This window comes from Accipiter gentilis, chromosome 2 (assembly GCF_929443795.1).
Source record: "Accipiter gentilis chromosome 2, bAccGen1.1, whole genome shotgun sequence".
Taxonomy (NCBI): Eukaryota; Metazoa; Chordata; class Aves; order Accipitriformes; family Accipitridae; genus Astur; species Astur gentilis.
In genome coordinates, this window is record NC_064881.1 from 17,263,151 (window position 1) to 17,284,596 (window position 21,446).

At 35.8% G+C, this 21,446-nt stretch overlaps 1 protein-coding gene across 3 annotated transcripts in view; it reads right to left on the reverse strand.

Moving 5' to 3' along the window:
* ARFGEF1 (ADP ribosylation factor guanine nucleotide exchange factor 1) overlaps positions 1–21,446 on the reverse strand; it is a 104,374-nt gene that overhangs the window by 34,225 nt on the left and 48,703 nt on the right. For all 3 annotated transcript variants that reach the window (XR_007509580.1, XR_007509578.1, XM_049828516.1), the window contains 14 exons: positions 19,764–19,943; positions 17,467–17,740; positions 16,802–16,915; positions 15,978–16,150; positions 14,720–14,853; positions 10,992–11,226; positions 6,489–6,588; positions 6,229–6,368; positions 6,018–6,126; positions 4,803–5,004; positions 3,624–3,735; positions 2,188–2,393; positions 2,003–2,087; positions 1,055–1,226 (listed from right to left, as the gene is read on the reverse strand). Coding sequence is in view for 1 of the 3 variants with exons in the window: in XM_049828516.1 (XP_049684473.1) it covers positions 1,055–1,226; positions 2,003–2,087; positions 2,188–2,393; positions 3,624–3,735; positions 4,803–5,004; positions 6,018–6,126; positions 6,229–6,368; positions 6,489–6,588; positions 10,992–11,226; positions 14,720–14,853; positions 15,978–16,150; positions 16,802–16,915; positions 17,467–17,740; positions 19,764–19,943 (2,236 nt within the window). In the remaining 2 variants the exon portion in view is untranslated. The remainder of the gene's footprint in view (positions 1–1,054; positions 1,227–2,002; positions 2,088–2,187; positions 2,394–3,623; positions 3,736–4,802; positions 5,005–6,017; positions 6,127–6,228; positions 6,369–6,488; positions 6,589–10,991; positions 11,227–14,719; positions 14,854–15,977; positions 16,151–16,801; positions 16,916–17,466; positions 17,741–19,763; positions 19,944–21,446) is intronic.

Here is a 21,446-nt window from a genome sequence, read left to right on the forward strand (position 1 = left end):
GATAAAATTTAACTTAAGGCAAACTTACATATGAAATGTAACCTAATTTTAAACCTTTACAGAATTTTAAGATTGGCACAACAAACATTTCTTCTCCATCACCTCAACTGACAGCAAAAATATCACATCCAGTAAGCTAAATTCAAAGTGAACAGAAGTTTCATAGCAATCAATCAGCACAGAAAATAACAATAAAAATAAGTGGACATCCTTTTTCTGAGGGAGAACTACCTTAATCACCTTTTCATTTCAGTAATGGAAACTCCATCTCATCAAAAAAGTGAAACCCAAGTAGAAGGTAATCATCAGCTTCTTTAAAATTACAATAAAAGATGATTAACATTATGTTAATCAAACAAATATTGAAAATAAGAGGGATTCTTTTTTCCAGATGCATATTTCTTGTAAGAAATCTGCTCATGAGGCTAACCTAGGATGTAAAAGTATACAAATTTGACTATGTTGGGAAAAAGTCAAGTGTCTCAGTGTTCTCTGTGGAAAAGCTACAACGAGTAACATTTGAATCTTCACATTGTGCAGAACACAAAAAAGTTTTTCTGGTATTTGAGAGAGGAAAAGTGCATAAATTTTAAAAGTGCATAAATTAGGGCCCTACAAACCAAATAATGCAACATTTTTGAAGATGACAGACTGGTTATTGCAGAAAAACACCACGGTTACCTTAGAAATAGAAGGCACAGTTATCGTGTTTGTTCTGCACTATGCCCATCAGCAACACTGTTATTTCATAAAGCCCTCATAATGCATTTCCCTATGTTGCTGTTCCACAGCAAAACTTGTCTTCTCCATGGTCAATGCACTGAATACCAAGAATTCAGATGCAAAGAGAAGTGAAAATAAGCAGTTGCATTTAACACAGATTTGAAGGGAGCATCACGCATTTATGTTAATGGATATGAAATCAGAAGTTAGGACTCATTTTGAGTTAAGTAAATGGTGCTTGGCTTCATTCATCTCTCATTTTAAAAAGGAGACAGCTTCATGAAACTGAAGAGCCAACACTTTAAATAAAGCTAACTTTGCAACTACTTACTTTGTTTACTAGATTTTGTGGGTATTGTTAATTCTTTTGTTTCTTTCATTGAAATCTTCTTTCCAGCTATTTCATTATAGATAGCAGACAAATATTCTTCAGGGAGATCTTTACTGTCATTGATACCTCTATTCATTTTAATATACTGTTCTTTTGTCATTTTATTCTTAACCTGAAACCCAGAAAAGCTATTAATATCAACAAATAAGGCAAGTTTATAGCAGTTACAATGCTGCCTATAAAGCAGCCAAACAGATGAAAAGTTACCATCAAGGACAAACCTGCTGATTCAGAAGACATAACTATCCAACATATGCAAGACTACACTGTCAAATCTACAAAATAATGCAAGGCCATGTGGACATTACAACACTCACGAACATTCAGTAGGATCCGCAGACCAATTAGACATACATTTAAAAAAAAAAAAAAAAAAATTTTTTTATCTTGTCATACAGACCAGACTATTTTAAACATAATCCCATAATCAATTAAGAGTTCAATACTCTTTCCAGATTTTTCTTAAGTAAATCATGATGTCTTATCACTGCAACTTTGAATATTATGCACTGCGTAAGTTAGCTGTATTTATCAAAACAAAGCTGTGTTATTTTTTTCAAAAAGACTGAAATCAGGAGCAGATTTGTGTTAAAATCAACTGGTAAGTATTTACAAAAATTTTGGGTTTGACTGTAAGCAAATCCACACAATTTCTATTCAACACAGAGTAGGGACATGATACCTTACAGAAAGGTCTAACCAAGACAACTTAAAAATCTCAACACCCATGAAACAATACTGTTACTTAAAGATGCACACATTTAAGCTACCATATTTCTTACAGACATATTGGTGTTAAATTGAACATCAAGCTTTTACAACTACATTCTCACAAAGCCTGAAAGTTAGATGTCTATAGATTACACAAATATTTTTCTAGCAACATACCTGTGGACTGTGAAGATCTGTTGTCAACATGATAATTGAGTAAGCTAAAACATATGCAGTATCTGCACTAGCAAAAAGAGTTTGCCTGACGGGAGAAAGGAGAAAAAGAACATAAAATGTAACATAATAGGGTTTTTTAGTTATTATTCAGCTTTCCAAAGTTCTGAAGACAAAGTATAGCTTACCCTTGGTTACATTCTAAGTATCTAGCAGCAAATTTCTCCATTAGGCGATCAATTTTTTGAGCCTCTCCTGGAAGACGAAATCCCTCTAGAAACATGCGCAGAGCTGAAACAAAATCCTTTCCTGAAAAGTCGTGTTGGTCTACATATGCATACATGACTTCTTTGTTAAATTTATCATTGTCTCCCAGGAACTCCCCAACCTGAGTCTAAAATAAAAATAGAAAAGACAACTAGTGCATTTACACTGGGGGGAAAAAAAAGTAAGAAAGAACAACAAGGGTTGTACTGCCCATATGTCTCATAAAAAGAGAGGCCTCTATGCTCTTAACTAAGACAAAATCCTGCTTCTCCTCTGCTCTCTAAAGCCAAGTACTTTGGCCATATATTCCATTATAATGCTCTTACACGCTCATATCTGCCTACTTTCCTCCTCCTCTGGTTTTACACATGTTCCATTTTTTTCTATTAAATGAATTCCACATGTGCACAAGACAAAGTTAGTATTACCAATGATTGATTGTTCTCTGCTGTAATGTTTTTTGTAGTTAGGAAACAGTACAGGAATGAAAAGCTTACTAAACTCAACTTTATTCCCACTAAAGTACATATCTCAAACAGATGCAAGTGATGCTCAAATGTAAATAGCTGGTACTCAAATACACCCATGTTGATCACTGTCAATGCAACACAGTACAGTGAAAAATACTGTGCATTCAGATAAAGATGCCAGTATATGTAAACTGAGGTTAAAAATTTGTTTTGATGGCTGATTCTGAGCTCTAATACTGAAATTTGTGACTTCAGTCACAGCTGCAAGTATGCGCATATGCAAGCTTTTCCCTAGAAAACAACAAGGGTGGCTACTAAGCACAATGGTGCAGACTGCTGTTTCAAAAAGCTAAGTTTTTCATGACAATACCAACATGAGGTATTCCCACCCTCCTCAGCCAGATATTGCAGGACCCTTCCAAGTCCTGCAACAGCTGTTAGCTGTAAATAAAATAAAAGAACTAATCTAGATTAAATAACTTTCCTTTGGGAGGCAGCAAAAAATGTTTTTCAGGTTGCTGCACCACGTTATTTTTTAGCTGTCTCTAAAGGACACTTACTTCTGGCAGTCCCTTATTGGACTAAAGCACATACAGTTTAGTAAGTTGCTTCTAGCTATACTAGCAACTAAGTACAACTTTTGAGTCAGCTCAAGTAGGTCAGTCTTTTCCATTACACTTCACTGAACTGCAGGATGCATATAATACAGGGTATAGCTCTAATGCATACTCCAAATTCCTTGAGCTTACAAATTTTAGAAGAGAGAAGTTCCCTTTTCTTTATTGTACAATAATGTTATACACTTTAAAACGCTATCATGTGATTTGCGATTAGTATAAAAGCATCAGCATAAGCAAAAACAACTATCAGGAAGACAGTTTTCTTACTGAATCTAATCTTTCCTCTTGATGCAAGAACTGAGCAATATCTTCAGGGGTAGTGCCAAGCATTCCTTGTTCTTGCAGGTACTGAATTCCCCTCTTTGGTTTCTTATTGAATCTGTACAATCAAGATCAGGATGGAATGAGAGTTAACCCTTTTACGCATGCACAAAGCCTTAACAGCTTAATTAAAAAGATTCAATAATTTGGGATGAGGTATTGAAAATCTATGTATTAAAATATCTTTCCTTTATCAAACTGTGTATTAGATAGGAATGAGCTATTCCCTTCTATGATTATTCCCTTCATCACTGGATGACTTCATGGTCCCATCCCCCCCGTGAACAGGCTCCTCTTCCTCTTTGCTACGTAACTGCCAGCATGGCATCCAAGCAGCTCCCAATAAAGAGAGCTAAACACTATTATTTACTCTGGCACTTGTGAAGAAAAAAATATTCCACGGAAATAGCAAAGTCTTGTCTTGGAAAGGAACAATTATGCTTTGTTGCTTTTTGTTGTCATCTGTATGAAACAATCAAGAAATCCATGAGTTACCTCTAAGAATGGAAATGTATAAGACAAGGAACCAGGCAACAGAAAGAAACTGAAACCTTAAAGAGCTAAGGCATATTTGTTCAGGGTCTGAGAACTATACTACAGGAAACTTTTATTTTTGCATAAGGTGACCTCACTGAGGAGCTAAGGTGACAAGGCTGAAATCACACAGAAGATTCATGTCAGACTGCACTGAGAAATTATACGATCCTCCAGTTCTAATTATGACAAGTTAATTAATCAGAAGGAAGGATCAGCTTAAGCATATAAGCACTTTCAGCAGTAACGTGTACACTAAAACAGTGTCGTATTCAACTGATCACACGAGTTCAATGTTCTTTTTATCCAAATATAAAAAACTTATTTTTAGACAAGCAGGTCTGGAGAAAAAAGAACAAACATTCAGAGTACTCATCTTCTAGCTGTGAGGAATTAGGTTAACACAAAACACTGTTGACAGGCTCCAAAGGGGACACCATTCAGCACTCTTTCACCAGAGGAAGTGCTGTTACATCCAGAGTTTTTTTCCTAACACAAGATGAGTATCTATGAGGAGAAGGAAGAAAAACCCAGGAATCTTCATAGCTCCAAAAGAATCCACCCTCCCATGGGTGATAAAAGGGCACTCACAAGTCAATTCCTTGTTCTATTATTTCCTTTTGTTGCTTTAGGACCTCAAACTGCTCTGGGTTATCAGTGCCAGACATCTGTGTGCTGTAACTGCCAATTCCTGATGAAGCAGTAGAATCCAAAGAATTTAAGCTTCCATATCTGTTAATTGTCTCAGGGTGTTTGGTTTCATTGCTGTCCTGTTCTGTGGGTTTTTCTTGGCCTATAAATTGGAAAGAGTTACATACAATATACATACAGTGAAAAGAAATTAAAAGCACAGGTTATTCTTCAAATGCTCTCTGAAGGCTTCTAAAACTTACTAGGGTTATCTTCAATGATCTATTTATTTTCATATAAATATTCTGCTTTCATTTTGGTTGGGGAAAAAAAAATCAGTACAACACAGCATGGAGGATTCTTTCAGTTCATCACATAACTGAAATTTAAGCCTTAAATTACAACTGTAATTTGTAAGCACTTGGAAAAAAAAATATGACACCTTAGAAATCCAGTTACCAATCTTTCCTTTTATTTTCAAGTTCGATGTTACTTTTGACCTGAAGTGAATCACACTATTCTAAGTTTTTGAAACACAGTGCCTAAAAGTATTTATGATCAGACATGCCAAGGAGCTGGTGCTCTCAGTTCACAAAGACAGCCATGCTAACCACCTCTAAAAAGTTTATTACTTAACCTACCAACTTTAAGCACTTAATCTGAAAATTCTGGCATAACCTTAGGTCTTTTGATCTCAGGTCAGACAGAAACAAGATTAAAACAAGTAATGCTTTAGTTACTTCACTGCTTACAACACTGAAAGTTCTATAGCTATATATTAATCAATAAAAAAACTGCTCTCCATCCAGCTTGCTTCAGTAGTAATTTAATCAATATGAAGTTAGATGAAATTAGGGGAGCTTGAACGCAAGTTTTGTGATCTTTTTAAAATTAGAAATACAGAAAATAACAGGATTTAGTCATTTTCAGTGTAGTAACTTTCTAGGAATCCATACAATTAAGAAAAGACAAGTTAAGACAACTTGTTCAAATGTCACCAATCCAAACTTACCAATATTTCTACCAAAGTAAAAAAAAAAGCTTATTCTCTCTCTTTTTTTAATGCAAGAGGTTTTACCAATCTGGACACTAACAATATCAAAATACTGGAAAAACGCACTAAACTTTTGCAGCACCTCTTTACTAAAGCCAGAAGAAACACAGCTCGTGTCTTACCAAGTGTTGTCTGAGAATTGGGATTTACATATTGATCCTTACTCCACTCCACCATACACTTCAGGATCGACACTAAGCATTCCAATCCTTTTTTTCTCAAACTTAATTCCTAGAGAAGATTTTAAAGCAATACATTAGTGGAATGGAGAGTTTAGTCTTAACCTATTATGCCAAGAAACATGAAGCTTCATAAAATCTGGTGAATTTTTACCTGAACATTGGACATGCCAAGTTCTTGGCTACCCCTTCCTTGAGCAATCTTTGATAGGTCATTAACCAGCCTTTCAAATATATTTGCTGCATTTAAATCACAATCATAGTTCACGTAGATGTCCACTACGCTCTGGGCATCTATAAAAAAAGAGACATTGTCAAACTTGGGACAAAAACTTGATCATTCAATGAAAGGCAAATACAGTTTTGTTCTTTAGCATAAAAATGTAAAAACTAGAACCAAACGGTCCTTAATACCTGCACATATCCTTGTCAGCGTTTGTATAACCATCCATTTATGATCAAATGAGCTAGTAGAAGTTTCCAAGATATACAGGAAAATTTCTTTGAAGAAAACCTAACAAATATTCCAGGAAGAGGGAGAAAAAAATAAAATCTATTACAAACACAGTCACTAACTTTGATGGCCAATATTCTGACATAATTCTGAAAGCAGCACTTTAGAGGTACAGCAGAGAAAAAAAAAAAGCAGGAAAGGAGGAAATATAACTCATGATTGATATATTCAGATTAGGAATTCAAATTATTACTTATGTGCTTCTGTGCTATGTACTTATGTGCTTTTTTCCAGCTGAAAAATTTCATTTATATTCTGATTAATCAAAAATATAAGAACCAGGAATGATGTGAAGTCCTGAAGGACAATGTAGCCTAACAAGAGGTCTAAGCTGCTGTTAGAGTTCATTGGGGATTTTGAAAGGAGAGGTATTACCTCACCACAAAAGATCTTCTGTACGAGATGATGATATCGCCCAAACATAACAAACAGCCACTTATGCCATTTTAAAGTATGGGACCTTCACTAGAAGGGAAACGACTTGACACAAAAGAATCACTCTGTGGTATTAGATTATTGGAAGAAGGGTACCGGTCAGGCACAGCATAAAAAATGCAGCAGGTCCATTAATAAGAAAGTTACTCCTCCCTAAAAAAAATATTAGTTCTCCATGAAATCACTTTAGTACAGATGCTTTTGTTTTAAAGAGACTATTTTATCCCCTCTCAGTTAGTTCCTCACCAGATCCATTAGCATTATAGGCTGACTATTTCAGCTGAGCATGCTTAGCAGCTACAGCAGGCTTTTTCTCACTTCTTCCCTAAGCAGCAGCAACTGCTGTTAACAGCATATGAACTCAAAATGTGAACTGCTACATGGCATTACATCACCATCCTACAGACCATTACATCACCGTTCTGCACTTCTGAGAGCTCACCTCTTCACAGCCAGTTGTGGCTACCAAATCCACCAACATATGTTTTTCTAGAACACTGCTGATAAGTCTCAAGCCATCAAGCTCCTCTTCTCTGATAGCAGCACACAAATATCCAAATATATAACTACCCTTGTTTTGATTATTAGATACCTTATACCGCAGAATTTTTACAGAGATTTTTGTGCTATTAGCCAGGCAGAGATAAGCATAAGGCTAATTTTGGTTTAAGTCATACGTTCGGGGAAAAACAGCAACACTGCTTTTTAAGCAACTTTGATGGTAAGCCATTTACTCAAGCAAAATATGCTAACAATACTTCCATTTTATTGGCCTCTTTAGAGAAAAAGAGGCACACAGCACAATCCCAGTTACTAGTCTTAATAAGAAAAGCATCCCTACAAAACATAAGGAGTTCAACATATAACAGATCAAAGACTTTCAAGTGCTTAAATATACTCAAGAGTGCTAGACTGATTTTATCCACAACTTTATGTAATCCAAACAGAGGAAGACATACAATTTTAATAAACTTGATGCTATGAGCAATCCTTAGTTACATATTTTCTATTTTCTGTTTTTTTTACTGAAAAACAGTAATGTTATATACCCTCTGGAATCAGGAAAATAATTTTTTTCTCATAGAGAATTTAAAAAAGGAAGTCACTGGTGGAGCAGACAAAAAAAGTTTCAAGTATAAAAATTAAACCCAAATCTAAGCTAGAAGAGAAATTAGCTGGAAGGTCTGCGTACTATGAAGACACTTTAAGATCTCTGCTTCTGAGACAGCTGACTTCTTGCTTCTGGTGTCAACTTTCAACATGCATATCTTGGAATGAACAGCTTCTCATAACTGTAGTGATTATTTACATTTCAGATACTTAAAAATGCCATCTATCACTATGTTACACATTGCAATTCCTGTCACAGAGTTGAGACCTTATTTGGAAAAGTAAACCAGAAAAGAGCTATTTAGTTTGGTCAACTGTAAATAAGAGTTTTAAGATAGCTTATTCACAGTTATAAAAGAGTGGTAATGGTAAGTATAGCTAAATGACACCCCAAATCACCTGATTAGGACTTTATTTTCTGCAAATGTATTCATTGACCCATTTAGAAATACAGTTAAGGTACTCAAACTATTTTAACTGTCAGAGGGCAGTGTTTGCTAAATATCTAAGTCAAGGACCACTTTCAACAGAATCTGAAACTATTATTTTAAAATATGCCAAAAATTTCTTACACAGATGAAGGATGCAGCCTCAATCCCAAAATATATAGATTTTGCATATTATAAATCAGAGCATATGGCTCTCCTTGCAGCTCCAAGACACAAACTGAATGTGAAGTTATCTACTTGTCTACCCACCTCTTCTGAATAACCTTTAGGATTAGTAGCTAAAAGAAGAGGAATTCTTAACGCACAACCAGGAAAAAGAATAAGCTTCCAGAAATTGTTGTCCCCCATACTTTGTAATAGATGGATACCTTGGCAGCATCAAGCTTTTGGCTTTCATATTTGTGAGGAGGAAATGTAGCCCTGCTATGTGGTGATGGTCCTAATTTAGCATATTCTACAATAGCGTAGGGTATCCTATATCCAATTTTCCTCAGATATGTCTTAAGTTTCTGTTTGGAATTGGGGGAAAGGATGGCAGGAATGAGAGCTCATCAAATTTCTGTCAGGGAAGCCGGATTGCAATGCAGTTACCACCTACATCCTGACTTGTAAGCTCTGTGAACACATAGCGAGTCCAACACTTTCTGGGAAGCAGGCTGTGTGACTGAAGAGCAGCTCGGCCCAGTCTGTCTGATGTGCTGAACACTGCACATGCACTACAGTCTTGTTGAGTACACAGTTTGTCTTGAAAGTCTTCAGAATGCATCATATTTTCAAGGCACATTCAATCAATCACCAAACCTGGATTTCTATCCAAGCTATGATCAAGGAAATACTGGAAATCCTATTGTTTCTTCCCCTAAAGGCATCAATAACCCGGTAAGTGATTAGAACACAATACCCTTCTGACATGGTACTGGCAAAATGAGTTCTTCCTCCAAAGCTGCCACAACGTATCCACTTATGCAATGACATCCATAGATGAAGAAATGCCTGAATTCAAGGTCCTTGTAACAGCAACATTATCAACATTTCTCAGCATCTTTTAATGTACTTAAGCTCCACATTTATGGAGCAACATGTAGGCTTCAGTATTCACATCGACTCCCAAAAAATAGAATTACCAAAATGAACAGTAAGAACGCACTGCACACACTACTACTTTATGCACCAGGCAATTAAGATCTTTAACACATGGGACACACAAGAGGATAGTATCCATGTGGTTCAAACGGACAGAATCATTCCAAGAAACTGCTTGTACCCTATGACACAAGAATTAGAAGTCAAGAACAAAGCCTCTACATACATCTTGTTTCCCCTACGACTTAGAATATATCCATCCAGTGGGAAAATTTGCAATGTCTGTCAGGATTCTGATGACTCTTATTGCTAAGAATACAGATTTATCTCTACTTATGGCCCAAGGAGTTAAATCGTATGTACACATGGTGAGACCTGAGGAAATGAGATTATCTTAGTCAGGACATATATTGATGTAGGCCCTGATATACAAAGGGAAGTGGCTATAATAATCAAACAGCTGGGATTTCCCTAGAGAAAGAAATCTGTTCAAGTGACCTCAAACAGAATACACAATGCATTTCAAGTCATTAATTTTTATTTGAAAATTCCGCTGCAAAACCATATATTACACAGTCTTTTCATAAGTGTACTCATGATCTTCATTTGTACTATGTCGTGCAGAGTTAAAACTTCCTAATCACATTATTGAACATTTGTTGACTGAGCTTATCCACAAACCTACTAATTTCTGAGTTTCAGCATCATTCTGCAATAACACTATGCCACAGCCAACAGAAAACTCTCTTTTAAATAAAGGAAACTAACTCACATAGTAAAGAGTAGTGAGTATGGGCATAGTAAATTATGATTGTAAAAATTCCACTCAATCACAGAGTAAATCAAAGTATGTTTTGCACCGTAAAATTTCTTAGTTTATGTTAATGTCTATTATTAAGTGATGAAATGGCCTACTTCTTTAATAGGTACTTCATATTCTAGTTAAAATATGATGGAGATTTTTTTAAGCAGCCCTACAAAAGTTTTCCCATCACTTTCCACTTCATCAAACAACACTACAAAAAGTGTCATATTACTTCTGATGTTGCAGAGCAAATCTTACTTAATCTGTAAGTATTCCAAAGGAAATGCTGCTATTTTATTTGAAGGGGGGTTCAGGGGCATTGTTGCAAGCAAGTCCTTTGCCACTGGGTGAAAAAGAGCTTCTATACATAAGAAGATCTAGCAAGTCTTATGCAAAAGCTGAGATTCAGAAAGGAAAACAAATTTATCTAAGTAAGACCAAGCTACACACAAATATAAACAAATGTTCACTTAACCCTCCCCCCCCCCCCCCCCTTTAAATTAGAAATTCATGTAACGTACCTCAATCTGCATCTTTAGATGAGTCTTAAAGTTTGAGAGGAGGGTAAGAAATATGGAAAGTGAAAGTTCAAAAACTTCTGGAACTGATGAGACTCCATTTTTTGACAGTGCAACACAAAGGTACTGCTTAATAGCATTAATAAACATCTCATTTGTCCTGAAGACAGGTCCTGCATTTTGCAGAATGGACAGAAGCAACTGCAATGAAAGAATCTTCGATCGCAGTTCATGAGATCTAGAATAAAACAATGCAGCATATCAGCTCAATGTAAATCATAAAAAATAAAACATTCTCTTGAAAAGTCAATATACACCACAGTGATTTTGTATGTGGAACATTCATCAAATAAATTCAAATTTGACACAACCTGGTGTAGACATCAGAGTCATAAAAAGATGATCTTTTTTGTTGAAGCAGTTATCTTCAGCCAAGAAGTGGCAATAATAACCTTTCCCAGTTACTGTTTCTCTCCATTACTGTTGAGACACTCTCTCTTGCACAGCACAGCACCACAGGATGCAGCAACAGTAGGCAATGCTGCCCACCTTAGCCAGAGGATGAAGGGAGCATTCTTTCCTTTTAATGGATTTTTGGAAGATCCCATCTAAAATATCCAGCCCATCTACATAGCTCTGACTACCAAAAGGTGGAAATTCCTCCTCCTCCTCTATTTCCACCAGCATGGAAAGAGAATTGAAGGACCATAAAGACAACAGCTGTACTGGCTGACCTACTTCCAACACATTTATCAGTCACTGGCCCCATCCCACTCCAGGAGTACCTAAGATACATAACATACCTATTTTAAGTATGGCAATAGCAAAATGAGGCAACTGCAGTGTTGTCAAGTGCTCCACAGTAACATCACACTTCTTACAGACTGAAGTAAGCTATAATTCATGTTCAGAACAGTGCTACTATTTATGCTTCAAAAAAAACCCCCCAAACCCAAAACAAAAAACAACCCAAAAAACCAAACACACACACACACACACACACACACCCCCCACTAAAGAAAAACACACACAAACCAGCCAAAAAAAACCCCAAACCACACATACAAAAAAGTGTTAAGGAAATCTGCATGTATGAAAATATAATGCAATTTAAATAGCATTCTGGGTGAAAGCATTCTCTCCTCAGACTCCTGATGCTCCTTCCCACTTCTGATCATCTCAAAAAAGACTATAGCTCTTCTAGAAGCAGGTATAGACACAAATGGCTTTCCCACCAAGACAGTCCACAGCTTTCATTGAACAACTACCCACTAACAGAGGACAGTTATGAAACATAAGGAACAGTGCCAGGAAATTTTTCATGCAGTACAGCCTAGACATGGTAAAGAGCACCTCAAGTCAACACGTGACACACACAATAGTTGTATATTTGCTGTATACTGCTAAAATACGAGCTTAATGAAAAAAAAGTAATTCCAGTCTAGCTAAAAAAAAAAAATGCAAATTAGTAACAAGTATGTTGCAATTGAACTTGGTGGTTTCTGCACACTGGCAAACAAAGTGGAATGGGGGGGAATCAATCTGCAAACATTTCAAACTGATAGAATATAATCTCAAACTGAGACTATTTGTCTTAAGACGCTTTTGAGAAGCACAGCCAAACTGAGTGAGGGAACTTGTTCCTCCCATTCCTAATAGCTACAGGTCAAAGTAAATGCCCTGAACAGCTCGCTGTAGGAGTTCTTCAAGAAAATGCCTGGCTCTGGACACTGCACAGCTGTATGGAACCTAACATAACAACCTCCTTTGACACAAAACGCTTGATTTTTGCATCACGTTGTATCAAGTGTGCAGACAGCACATGACCAGACCATACTTTGCTATGAAACATAAGAATTTAAATATGAAGAGAATTTCAATCATAAATAAAATATTTAATATTTCCTACTTCCAGTGAGTGTCAGCTCATGACTGAAGTCCTAACTTGCTGGCCTTACAAATTCTGTATGATGTGTAAAGTTTAAGGACTAAAATCCAAGTGAATCTTCATGGCATATCTCCCCAATCTTATTTTATTGCAGGGAAAAAGGAGATAAACACATTAAGCAGGTTCCCAGGAAGCATAACCTTGATCTCAACTCCCGGCCTTGTGATTTTAAGCTAAAGCTCCACGTCAGTTACTTAAAACTAAAAAATATTTTCATAAAGACTTCATAGCTAATTTCACTGGAAAGACGTTTTTTAAAGAGGCAGATAAGACTTTTGTAAAATGCTGCAGATATCCTATGTCTCCTCTTCCAATTACAGCATGTTTGTAATAGCTCAAAAAGCCATCAATGCCTCAGAACCACCAATAAGTACTAGGCACCTCTCCAAACACAGGATGTCTTCAAATGCTTGTGCAGCTAATTCTTCTTGCCCTAAATGCTGTTTCCTCCAATTTGTTCACATGAAGAGCTTAATCAATTCTAATACTAATGTCAAGGACTCCATGGATCCAGATGAAATGCTCCAAGTGCCTCAATAGCTATTGCTGCTCTTCCAGGGGGACTTACTCCATTAAAGCCTTTAATAAATGGACAGTCTTAGTCTCAGAGAACTGACTAAACCCACAGGATTTTCATGGCATTTCCTGGAAGATAAATTCTCAAAACAGTGAGGAAAAACCTCATGCCTCAGTCTTCATTCTTGAGTGTCCTAACTTTCCATAGTGCCTCACTAGATAACAATTTGAAAATGATTCTAGACTAACCCTTCAAAACCCTTTCTACTACATCATATTTTTTTCAGCTTATTAAATCCAAGACATGTATCAGTGATTAAACTAAATTGTCTTAAAGTTACCTGCTTTAAAAGTTAGACCTTGGAACAGTAAAGCTGATTTTATTTTGAAGAATACTGGGCCTTTGATTGTCACGAGAAGTCATACTACAGTTTTAGTATCTTAGGAACAAAGAAGCATCCCTCTTGAAAATTATTACCAACTGTTCCTAACCTCCAAAAAAATATGCATATAAATTCTATCCAAGGTCAGAAAAGCAAAGTCCTTTGCCAACACTCACAACTAACTAATACTGGTACCCATCTATAGAAGACAGTATTTTTTTTGGTTTACAATGAACAATTCTGTAAGCCAAATTGAAAACATGGTATCTTCAGTCAGAGGACAAGATTTCCAAAACAGCCAAATAAAGACTTTGTTTTCAAAACATTCGTGTTTTAACTAAGGAGGCTGTTAAAAGTGTATAATCTGAGCAAAAGGATGAAACAATATATCACAAATCTATCATAACCAGTATCAGCTCAAAGCGAGGAACGTGTATTAAGATGAAGCAGAGTTGTGTATGCGTACTGGACACCCAACATGCAAGAGAGGTAAGAAATTGTGGAGCATAAACAGCAATGGCTATGAACCTAGGTATTGCTTAAAAGCAGAGCAACATTAGCTGAGACCAAAAATACCTGACGACCTTCTTCACAAACCCTTCTGAAAAGTGTTATAAAGAGCAACTTAGAAAGAACATGATGTACCTACAGGAAGCACAGGCATTGTGAAGAAACGTCTAAACAGGTAGATGGGTAGCAGCAGTTGCTTTCATTTAACATACAAAAGATGCATTAAAACATAAAAGTACCTTTTCAAAATTTCTGGGTTCTTTTTACCACACCGTTATTTTCTCAGTAACTGAGGACTTTCAAAAATATTTAAATAATTTATTTTTATTTTCAAATAGAAAAGATTCATTTTAAGAACTCTTAATTCTACTTACTTTGGATCTGGCGGTCCATCTGACAGGGGCTTCATGGAGAGTTTACACAGTGACCTGAATACAAGGAAGGCATCCTTTTGTAAAATGTGGGAAAACTTAGCACCAGGGGTAGGTCCTGAAGAATTTCCAGATTCCTAAAGAAGTTAACATATTTCAGTATTCCATTTTGCATTAGCAGGGTGTGTAGGGAAATCCCCACCTCCTAGCAACAAGAAGTTAACATATTATACAAATATAACCAATTCACTATACCTTTATGGTCTCAAGACTAAACTAAAACAAACCAAAATATTCTGCGGTCCAGTTAAAACGAACAAACTCACTAATAAAAATTGCCATCTCTGTAAAAAGTCAGAATTAATTAAAGACTGTCATGAAATTAGGTAGGTCAAGTTTAAGTAAGGTAACTTGCAGTGAATTGCCTTCAGATATTTTCAGTACATAACTAGTTTAAAAAAAACCAAACCAACTTGAGATTTTAATAGAATGCGAGTAGTTACATATCTGTGGTAAGATACATTTGGTAACATTTCTATGGTACCATAATCACCCGTATTACTAAATTCTTGCAATTCTGTATTGTTGTTCCTTACATAAGCAACATGTTTAACGTTAATCTTCTATTTGTATGGTATATGTGACTGTAGCTTTTTAAGCTTAAAAATCTATTATTCCCCAACCTAATTACTCAGTACACTTTGACAGCAAATATCCTCTGTCAGTTGATAGTGCATACATGCTGATATCAGATACAACACAGGGAATATATTTTCACTTCTTTCTTCTTAATGAAAATCAAATCCTCTCAGACATGATTTTTTTTATCTGAAATCATTGCAGTAAGGTCATGCTACAGGCTTAAAATTTCTATTTATCATTTGAAAAGAGCACACTGTAATTATACAAGTATGTCTATAATTGCCTATATTCTTCACTATGTATACTGAATACTAGTTTTCAAGTTTCTCAGGAGCACTTAAACAGGGAACTGAGTTCCCTAATCTTGGAGCAGTGTACTCTATGGTGCAGCTAAAAATATGCTAGGATAAAAAAGGGATCACATGCAAAATTTACTTACAAAAATTTAATTTAAATAGTGCATTAAAATAGACTAATGCTTAGAACATGACTTAATACTTGAAATTCATCTGAGTAACTTATTTTATGTAATTATGTTAAACACTTTCTGCACAAGTGTTGGGTAACACTTAAAACATATCACTTTTTTCAGTATTTCCTACTTTGTAACTGCCTCTACCTGAGTATCGTTGGAAGAGACAGATAATCTGTCATCGGGTAAAGATGGTGTATAAGCAACAGAAATTGGAGTCCCTGGAATTCCATTTGCCTGAATGTTTTCACTGTCACTGCCATCCTCTAATGTTACAATTGTGCCATCACCACCTCCACTTTCAGCAGTCCCTTCCACATCTATCAGAAAAGATGTAAAAATTATAAACAAATATTACATAAGAATGCAAATTAAAACGAGCTTTTAAATCTAACGTTTAAATACTAAAACAATTATAAGCAAACTATCATAAGGAGGAGCTTAAGGCAGAATGTATACGATATTATAGAACTAAAAAAAAGGTCCAAATATTCTTAGTTCCCACTAACAAAAGTTACAAATTAAAAAATTACTTATAACCTTAGGTTGCCAGGTTTACCATTCTACCAAGTTTCCAAGAAGTACTGGCGGGGGTGGGGGGGGAAGTCACTGATTTGATACACACTTTACAACAAACTGAAAAATGTAGTGCTATGCTAGCACTGCAGGGACAGGCCCATTTGTGAAGTGTTTATGTGGAAACAAAACAGAAAAAAAAAGGAACAGTAATTTGTATTTTCAAAAGAACATTAGTCTCCAATATAGAGAGTGTAAATTAATGTATAAAATCTTGTCCATTTTATCATTAAATAATGCACAGCTAAGATCAGACAACTGAAACTGTTTTCTTCAGCATCTAAGTGTTATTTAAATAATGACATATTTTAGCTAAATATTCAGAAGTGTTAAAATAATTCTCAATGAGAAGATTCAGAGTGCAGTTGCTATTGACTAGACAGATATTAATATACCTCCAACTACTATGTTCACCATTTCCTGCACAATACTTTCTACAATTTCTTGTGCCTTCTCTTCACATTCATTGCTTTCACCATCATATGTTCCTCCATCAGCTTTGGAAAGATCTTTAAAAAGAAAAACAAACCCAGACAAATATTAATGAGAAACTCAGAAATTAAGGAGATATTTTACTTGCATTTAATATTTAAAAATTCAATTACAGACCTATTAATAGGAAAGTATACGTTTAAAAAAGCCATGTTTGGATGCTTTGAAAATAGTATTTGCAGAACGTAAGTATTCCAGTGTTTAACCTGTAACTGGTAATTAATCCACAGGCCTATACCAACAAAAGACATGAATTTTGTATTTTCATGTACATTAAACACTGAAAACTTACTGGTCTTGAAATGTTATTCTCAAAAACCTTCACAATATTACATAGGTGCAAAGAGGAATCTTTGCTACAGTGACTACAACAGAATGTAGGACTAAAGGGCACTCGTGATAAAGTTTAACAGTGGTAACAAGGACAAGAGGCATTTTGCATTAGTCAGCTATTTGCAAATACATGCCTGACTCCAGATTTGGAAGAGGGAATAAAAGACAATCCTCAAGCCTTTCTTTTTACAGACCTTTTCCCTCCCTCCATGAAACAGAAATACACACTGATTACTTTCTGCTGCTGTGGCTTGGTCGGCTTCTGTCTGTTCATTTTCAGCACTAGAAATATCAGATCCATTTTCTGCCTCTATATCTTCTTGAAGGTTCTTGTCCACATCATTTGTGCTGTGGTCAAGCTCTCTCTCATGTTCTTTGGACAGCTGATCAGTCTGTGTTGGAATATGTCTCAGTTGAGGTGACTCAGGCTCATGATGGCTTACTGGAGACTGCTGTAGATGGTGTTGCTGTCTGTGTCTTTCCTTTTCCATCTGTTTGGCTTCCTGAAGCTACAAAAACATTGCAATCACACAAGAATTTCACTATCCAAACAAAACACTGAGCTGTATACATTTTATACATTATTTTATAAACATGAAATCTCTATTGTCTCTGCTTAAACAGTGCCTTAATAAAGATGTAACAGTTTAAGAAAATGCATCCTTTGTATTATTATAAATAATTTTAGTATCATGGGATAAACATTTGCAAGAGGGCTGCTTCCCAACTATGCACATTACACTTACCCATACCTTCACTGTGGAAGAGGGATGACTAAACCACACATAGTATAGGACCAAGAATTGTCTGCCTGCCCTATAAGGAAGTTCAGCCAGTACATGTGACAATATACAAGGACCACGTGGAGAAACATCAGGGCAGATTTTTTTTCTTTTTTGAAAGTTGTCACAAAGAGAAATACACTGGAGAACTTACAAGTCTTCTGTTATCCTACAAGCATGTGATATTAATGGAAAGACAAAAAAAAAAAAAAAAGAAACTGACAAAACATCCAGGGTGGGGGGAACAAAACAGGAGCTAAAAATTCAGAAAAGCAGCATTTCCAAAACACTACAGAAGACAGATCCTCAGGAAGAAATAATCATACTTAAAACTGTAAGACAAAGACTATTTTAGTTTCATGGTTCCTTGATCTGGAATCCCCAGAAAGGGAAGAATTTCCGTAACTTGTCTAATGGATTAAGACAACAGTCGTTAAAGTCAAACCAAAGCAGTGTGGCCTTTGAGGCAATGCTCTAAGGACTTTCTATCCCTGCAGAGCCTAGTATTTACCACAGGTCTGTAACTTTTTATACTGTTATTTTGGCCACTATAATCTCAGCCCTTTAACTCTTTCATTTAAAGCTTTCTATGCTGTATCTTTTGGGGTGCTATAGATCCCCAAGTATATAGTACCTTTCAAATATAGTACCTTAAACAATTCCTTCTAGCATTTGTTAGCTATCATATTAAAATAACTGCCCTGAGAGTGTGCAAAACAGGTAGAACTGCTTATTAACTTGCATAAAGACTAGACTTACAGTCTGGCAAAAATGAAGACTTCCATTGTAGAATAGTAATAATAATAAAATAATAATAATAATAAAATAAAAATAATATAATAATAATCTATATTAAATTGGTTAAAGGGAGAGTAACTGCAGATTTCTCAAAGCACTCAGACACTGCCTAGCTTTTGCCGTGACATCATAAATATGATGTCTCATAAATCTTAAGACTGTGATGGTAACACGTACCAATATGCAGTTGCTTCTGAGAGGAAAGTAAGTTAAGTATTACATATTCTTAGAGAAAAGAGTTCATAATAATACAGCAGAATTACTTCTAGAAGTAGCTAGGAATTCAACCGATTCTCAAATCTGGGCATCTGCTTTTGTGTGTGTTTGAGGTTTGGGTGTTTCTTTTTTTAAAATAGGAATTAGGACAATTACTTTGCCTTACTGATCTTTATTATCAGCCGTAGAAGGCACAGGGCATATGTTGGGGTCCCTGCTGACAATTCACAATAGCAATTTCAGTGACATAAAAGTATCTGTTTGTGACTACTACACATAAAATGTTAAAAAATGTAAATGATTACATGACTGGAAAGGGGTTTTTTTGGTTTGTTTTAATCATGGATTACTTCTTTGGTGTCTACCATCACAACAACATTGGAGCATTTACCTAACACTAATGTACTCCTTACGCACTCTTACGCAGGTAGTGTGGCATCTCTTGACAGCCTGACAACAGAAACTGAAGTCGAATTAAATTTTCTATCATTAAATATAGAAGACCACTACGAGAAGTTTAAATGGTATACACCATCCCCACCCCCCAAAAACACATTTCACACCTATTTCAGAGTGAAAAACACAAAAAGAACAATGTAAAATACCAGACTTTTTTTTCTTCAGAAGTACATAAGCTAGGAAAGCCCAAAAGCTTTAATAATAATGACAAAACAAATCTTTCAAGATGGTTTGCTTTTAAGAGATAGTTTCTATATAAAGATACTGAGATACTCACTGCTTGATTTTCCATACGTGCAAAAATGACATTCAGCATTTGTGTTAGAGTGGCCTTGGCTGTGGTTTGATTTATGAGATTTTTGCTTGCTAGATAGATATTGTAACATGTTCTTACAGCCTGTAGCACTGTTCCTTCGTGGATTTCTATGTGTTGAGATGTTACTGCAGTGAGCAAAGCCTAAATAAACAAGCACACACACACATATTTATTTTTTTTTTTCCAGTCAAAACTTTTCTTGTCAATCAAATAGTTTGCAAATGAGTAAATATCAAAATTGCATTACTTTTAAAATATAACTAAGTACACATCTTGAACTGCAGTTTAATTAAGTTTTCCCATGTACACTGGTAGCCATATCAGAACATCATACATACCAGTTATATTAAATTGAGAGTGTTTTTAATCAACATATCTAGGAAATACATGCTTTATAGCATATAACAGCAAGAAGTAACCAATGGAGATATCAGACAGGTAGTTAATAAAAATCATCCTAAATTTTCTAGACACAAAACACGAACAACAGACTACCTGTTAAAATCTGGAAAGCAATCCAAAGGGTCCAAAAGTTGTTTTACACATAAATGTAAATGTGAAGAACAAAGACTGAGTATGAGATTAGGCAGCTCTAAGTGGGACAATTACCCTTTCTAAACACTCTCTTTGGGTAGATGCTAGAATACTGTGTTGCCCTCTCTGTAGAAATTAACTTCTTTCTTTCCATTTGAGCTAGTACCTGCTTGTCTTTTTTTTACAAAAAAATAGGCAAATAAGCCTTTAAAAGATCAGGTAACACAGAAGTAAGGAACACATCTTTAGGTGAGGTAAAGGCAGGCTGGATTGAAGAGCAGAAATAGTGGCAGATGAAAGCTGAGGACAGGGTGTGAAGACATTGTCAGAGGCACATGTTGGAGAGTGGAAGGAAAGGGGAAGAGCTTGGTCCTCAATAGAAAAAACATGTTTATACTGATCATTGTACTCCAGTAGAAGAAATCAGGGAATTTTATGCATTAAAGACTTTGACAGAGTTAATGATTTAATGGGATGTTTAGGGAAAGAAAGAACTGGAAGCAGTGGAAAGCTCATACTTTTCTATCACAGTTTATCACAGTTAAAAACAATAGTTGTGTTGTGTACTCATCAAACTATGCCTCATTTCTCTTACTCATATTGCCAGCACTTCTGTCCACACATGGCACCAACAAGTGGACAAAGAGTATCCATTGCTCACTCAAACCCTTTAAAAATCACTGTACAGCTTAGCAGGAAAAAGAAAATCAAAGACCCACCTCACCGAGCTGCTGCTGAAGAGACCTGAATTCTAATCCCAGATAAGCAGTCCACTTAAGGTCCCTTCTTATTCTACCTGTGGCGCCTCAGTTCTCTTCTCAGTGGACATAGGGAAGTACATATATGGATGACTGTACTTAATGTTTCCTACTGGAGAGTATACATTCTTACCTGCATGACCACTAAACAGCATCTCACGCTACAATCTACAAAGTAGTACTGCCTAAATGCCCACTAGAAGTCTTTTTAATAAAAAAATCAAAATGAAAAAAACCAAAACCCAACCAACTGAAGAAATCACAGAGGTAGGCAAACTGTAGACAATGGCTTTGTTAAAGGAACTTATGTCTCTGAGCACTGGTACTGTTTTTTTTTCCACCCCAAATTCAG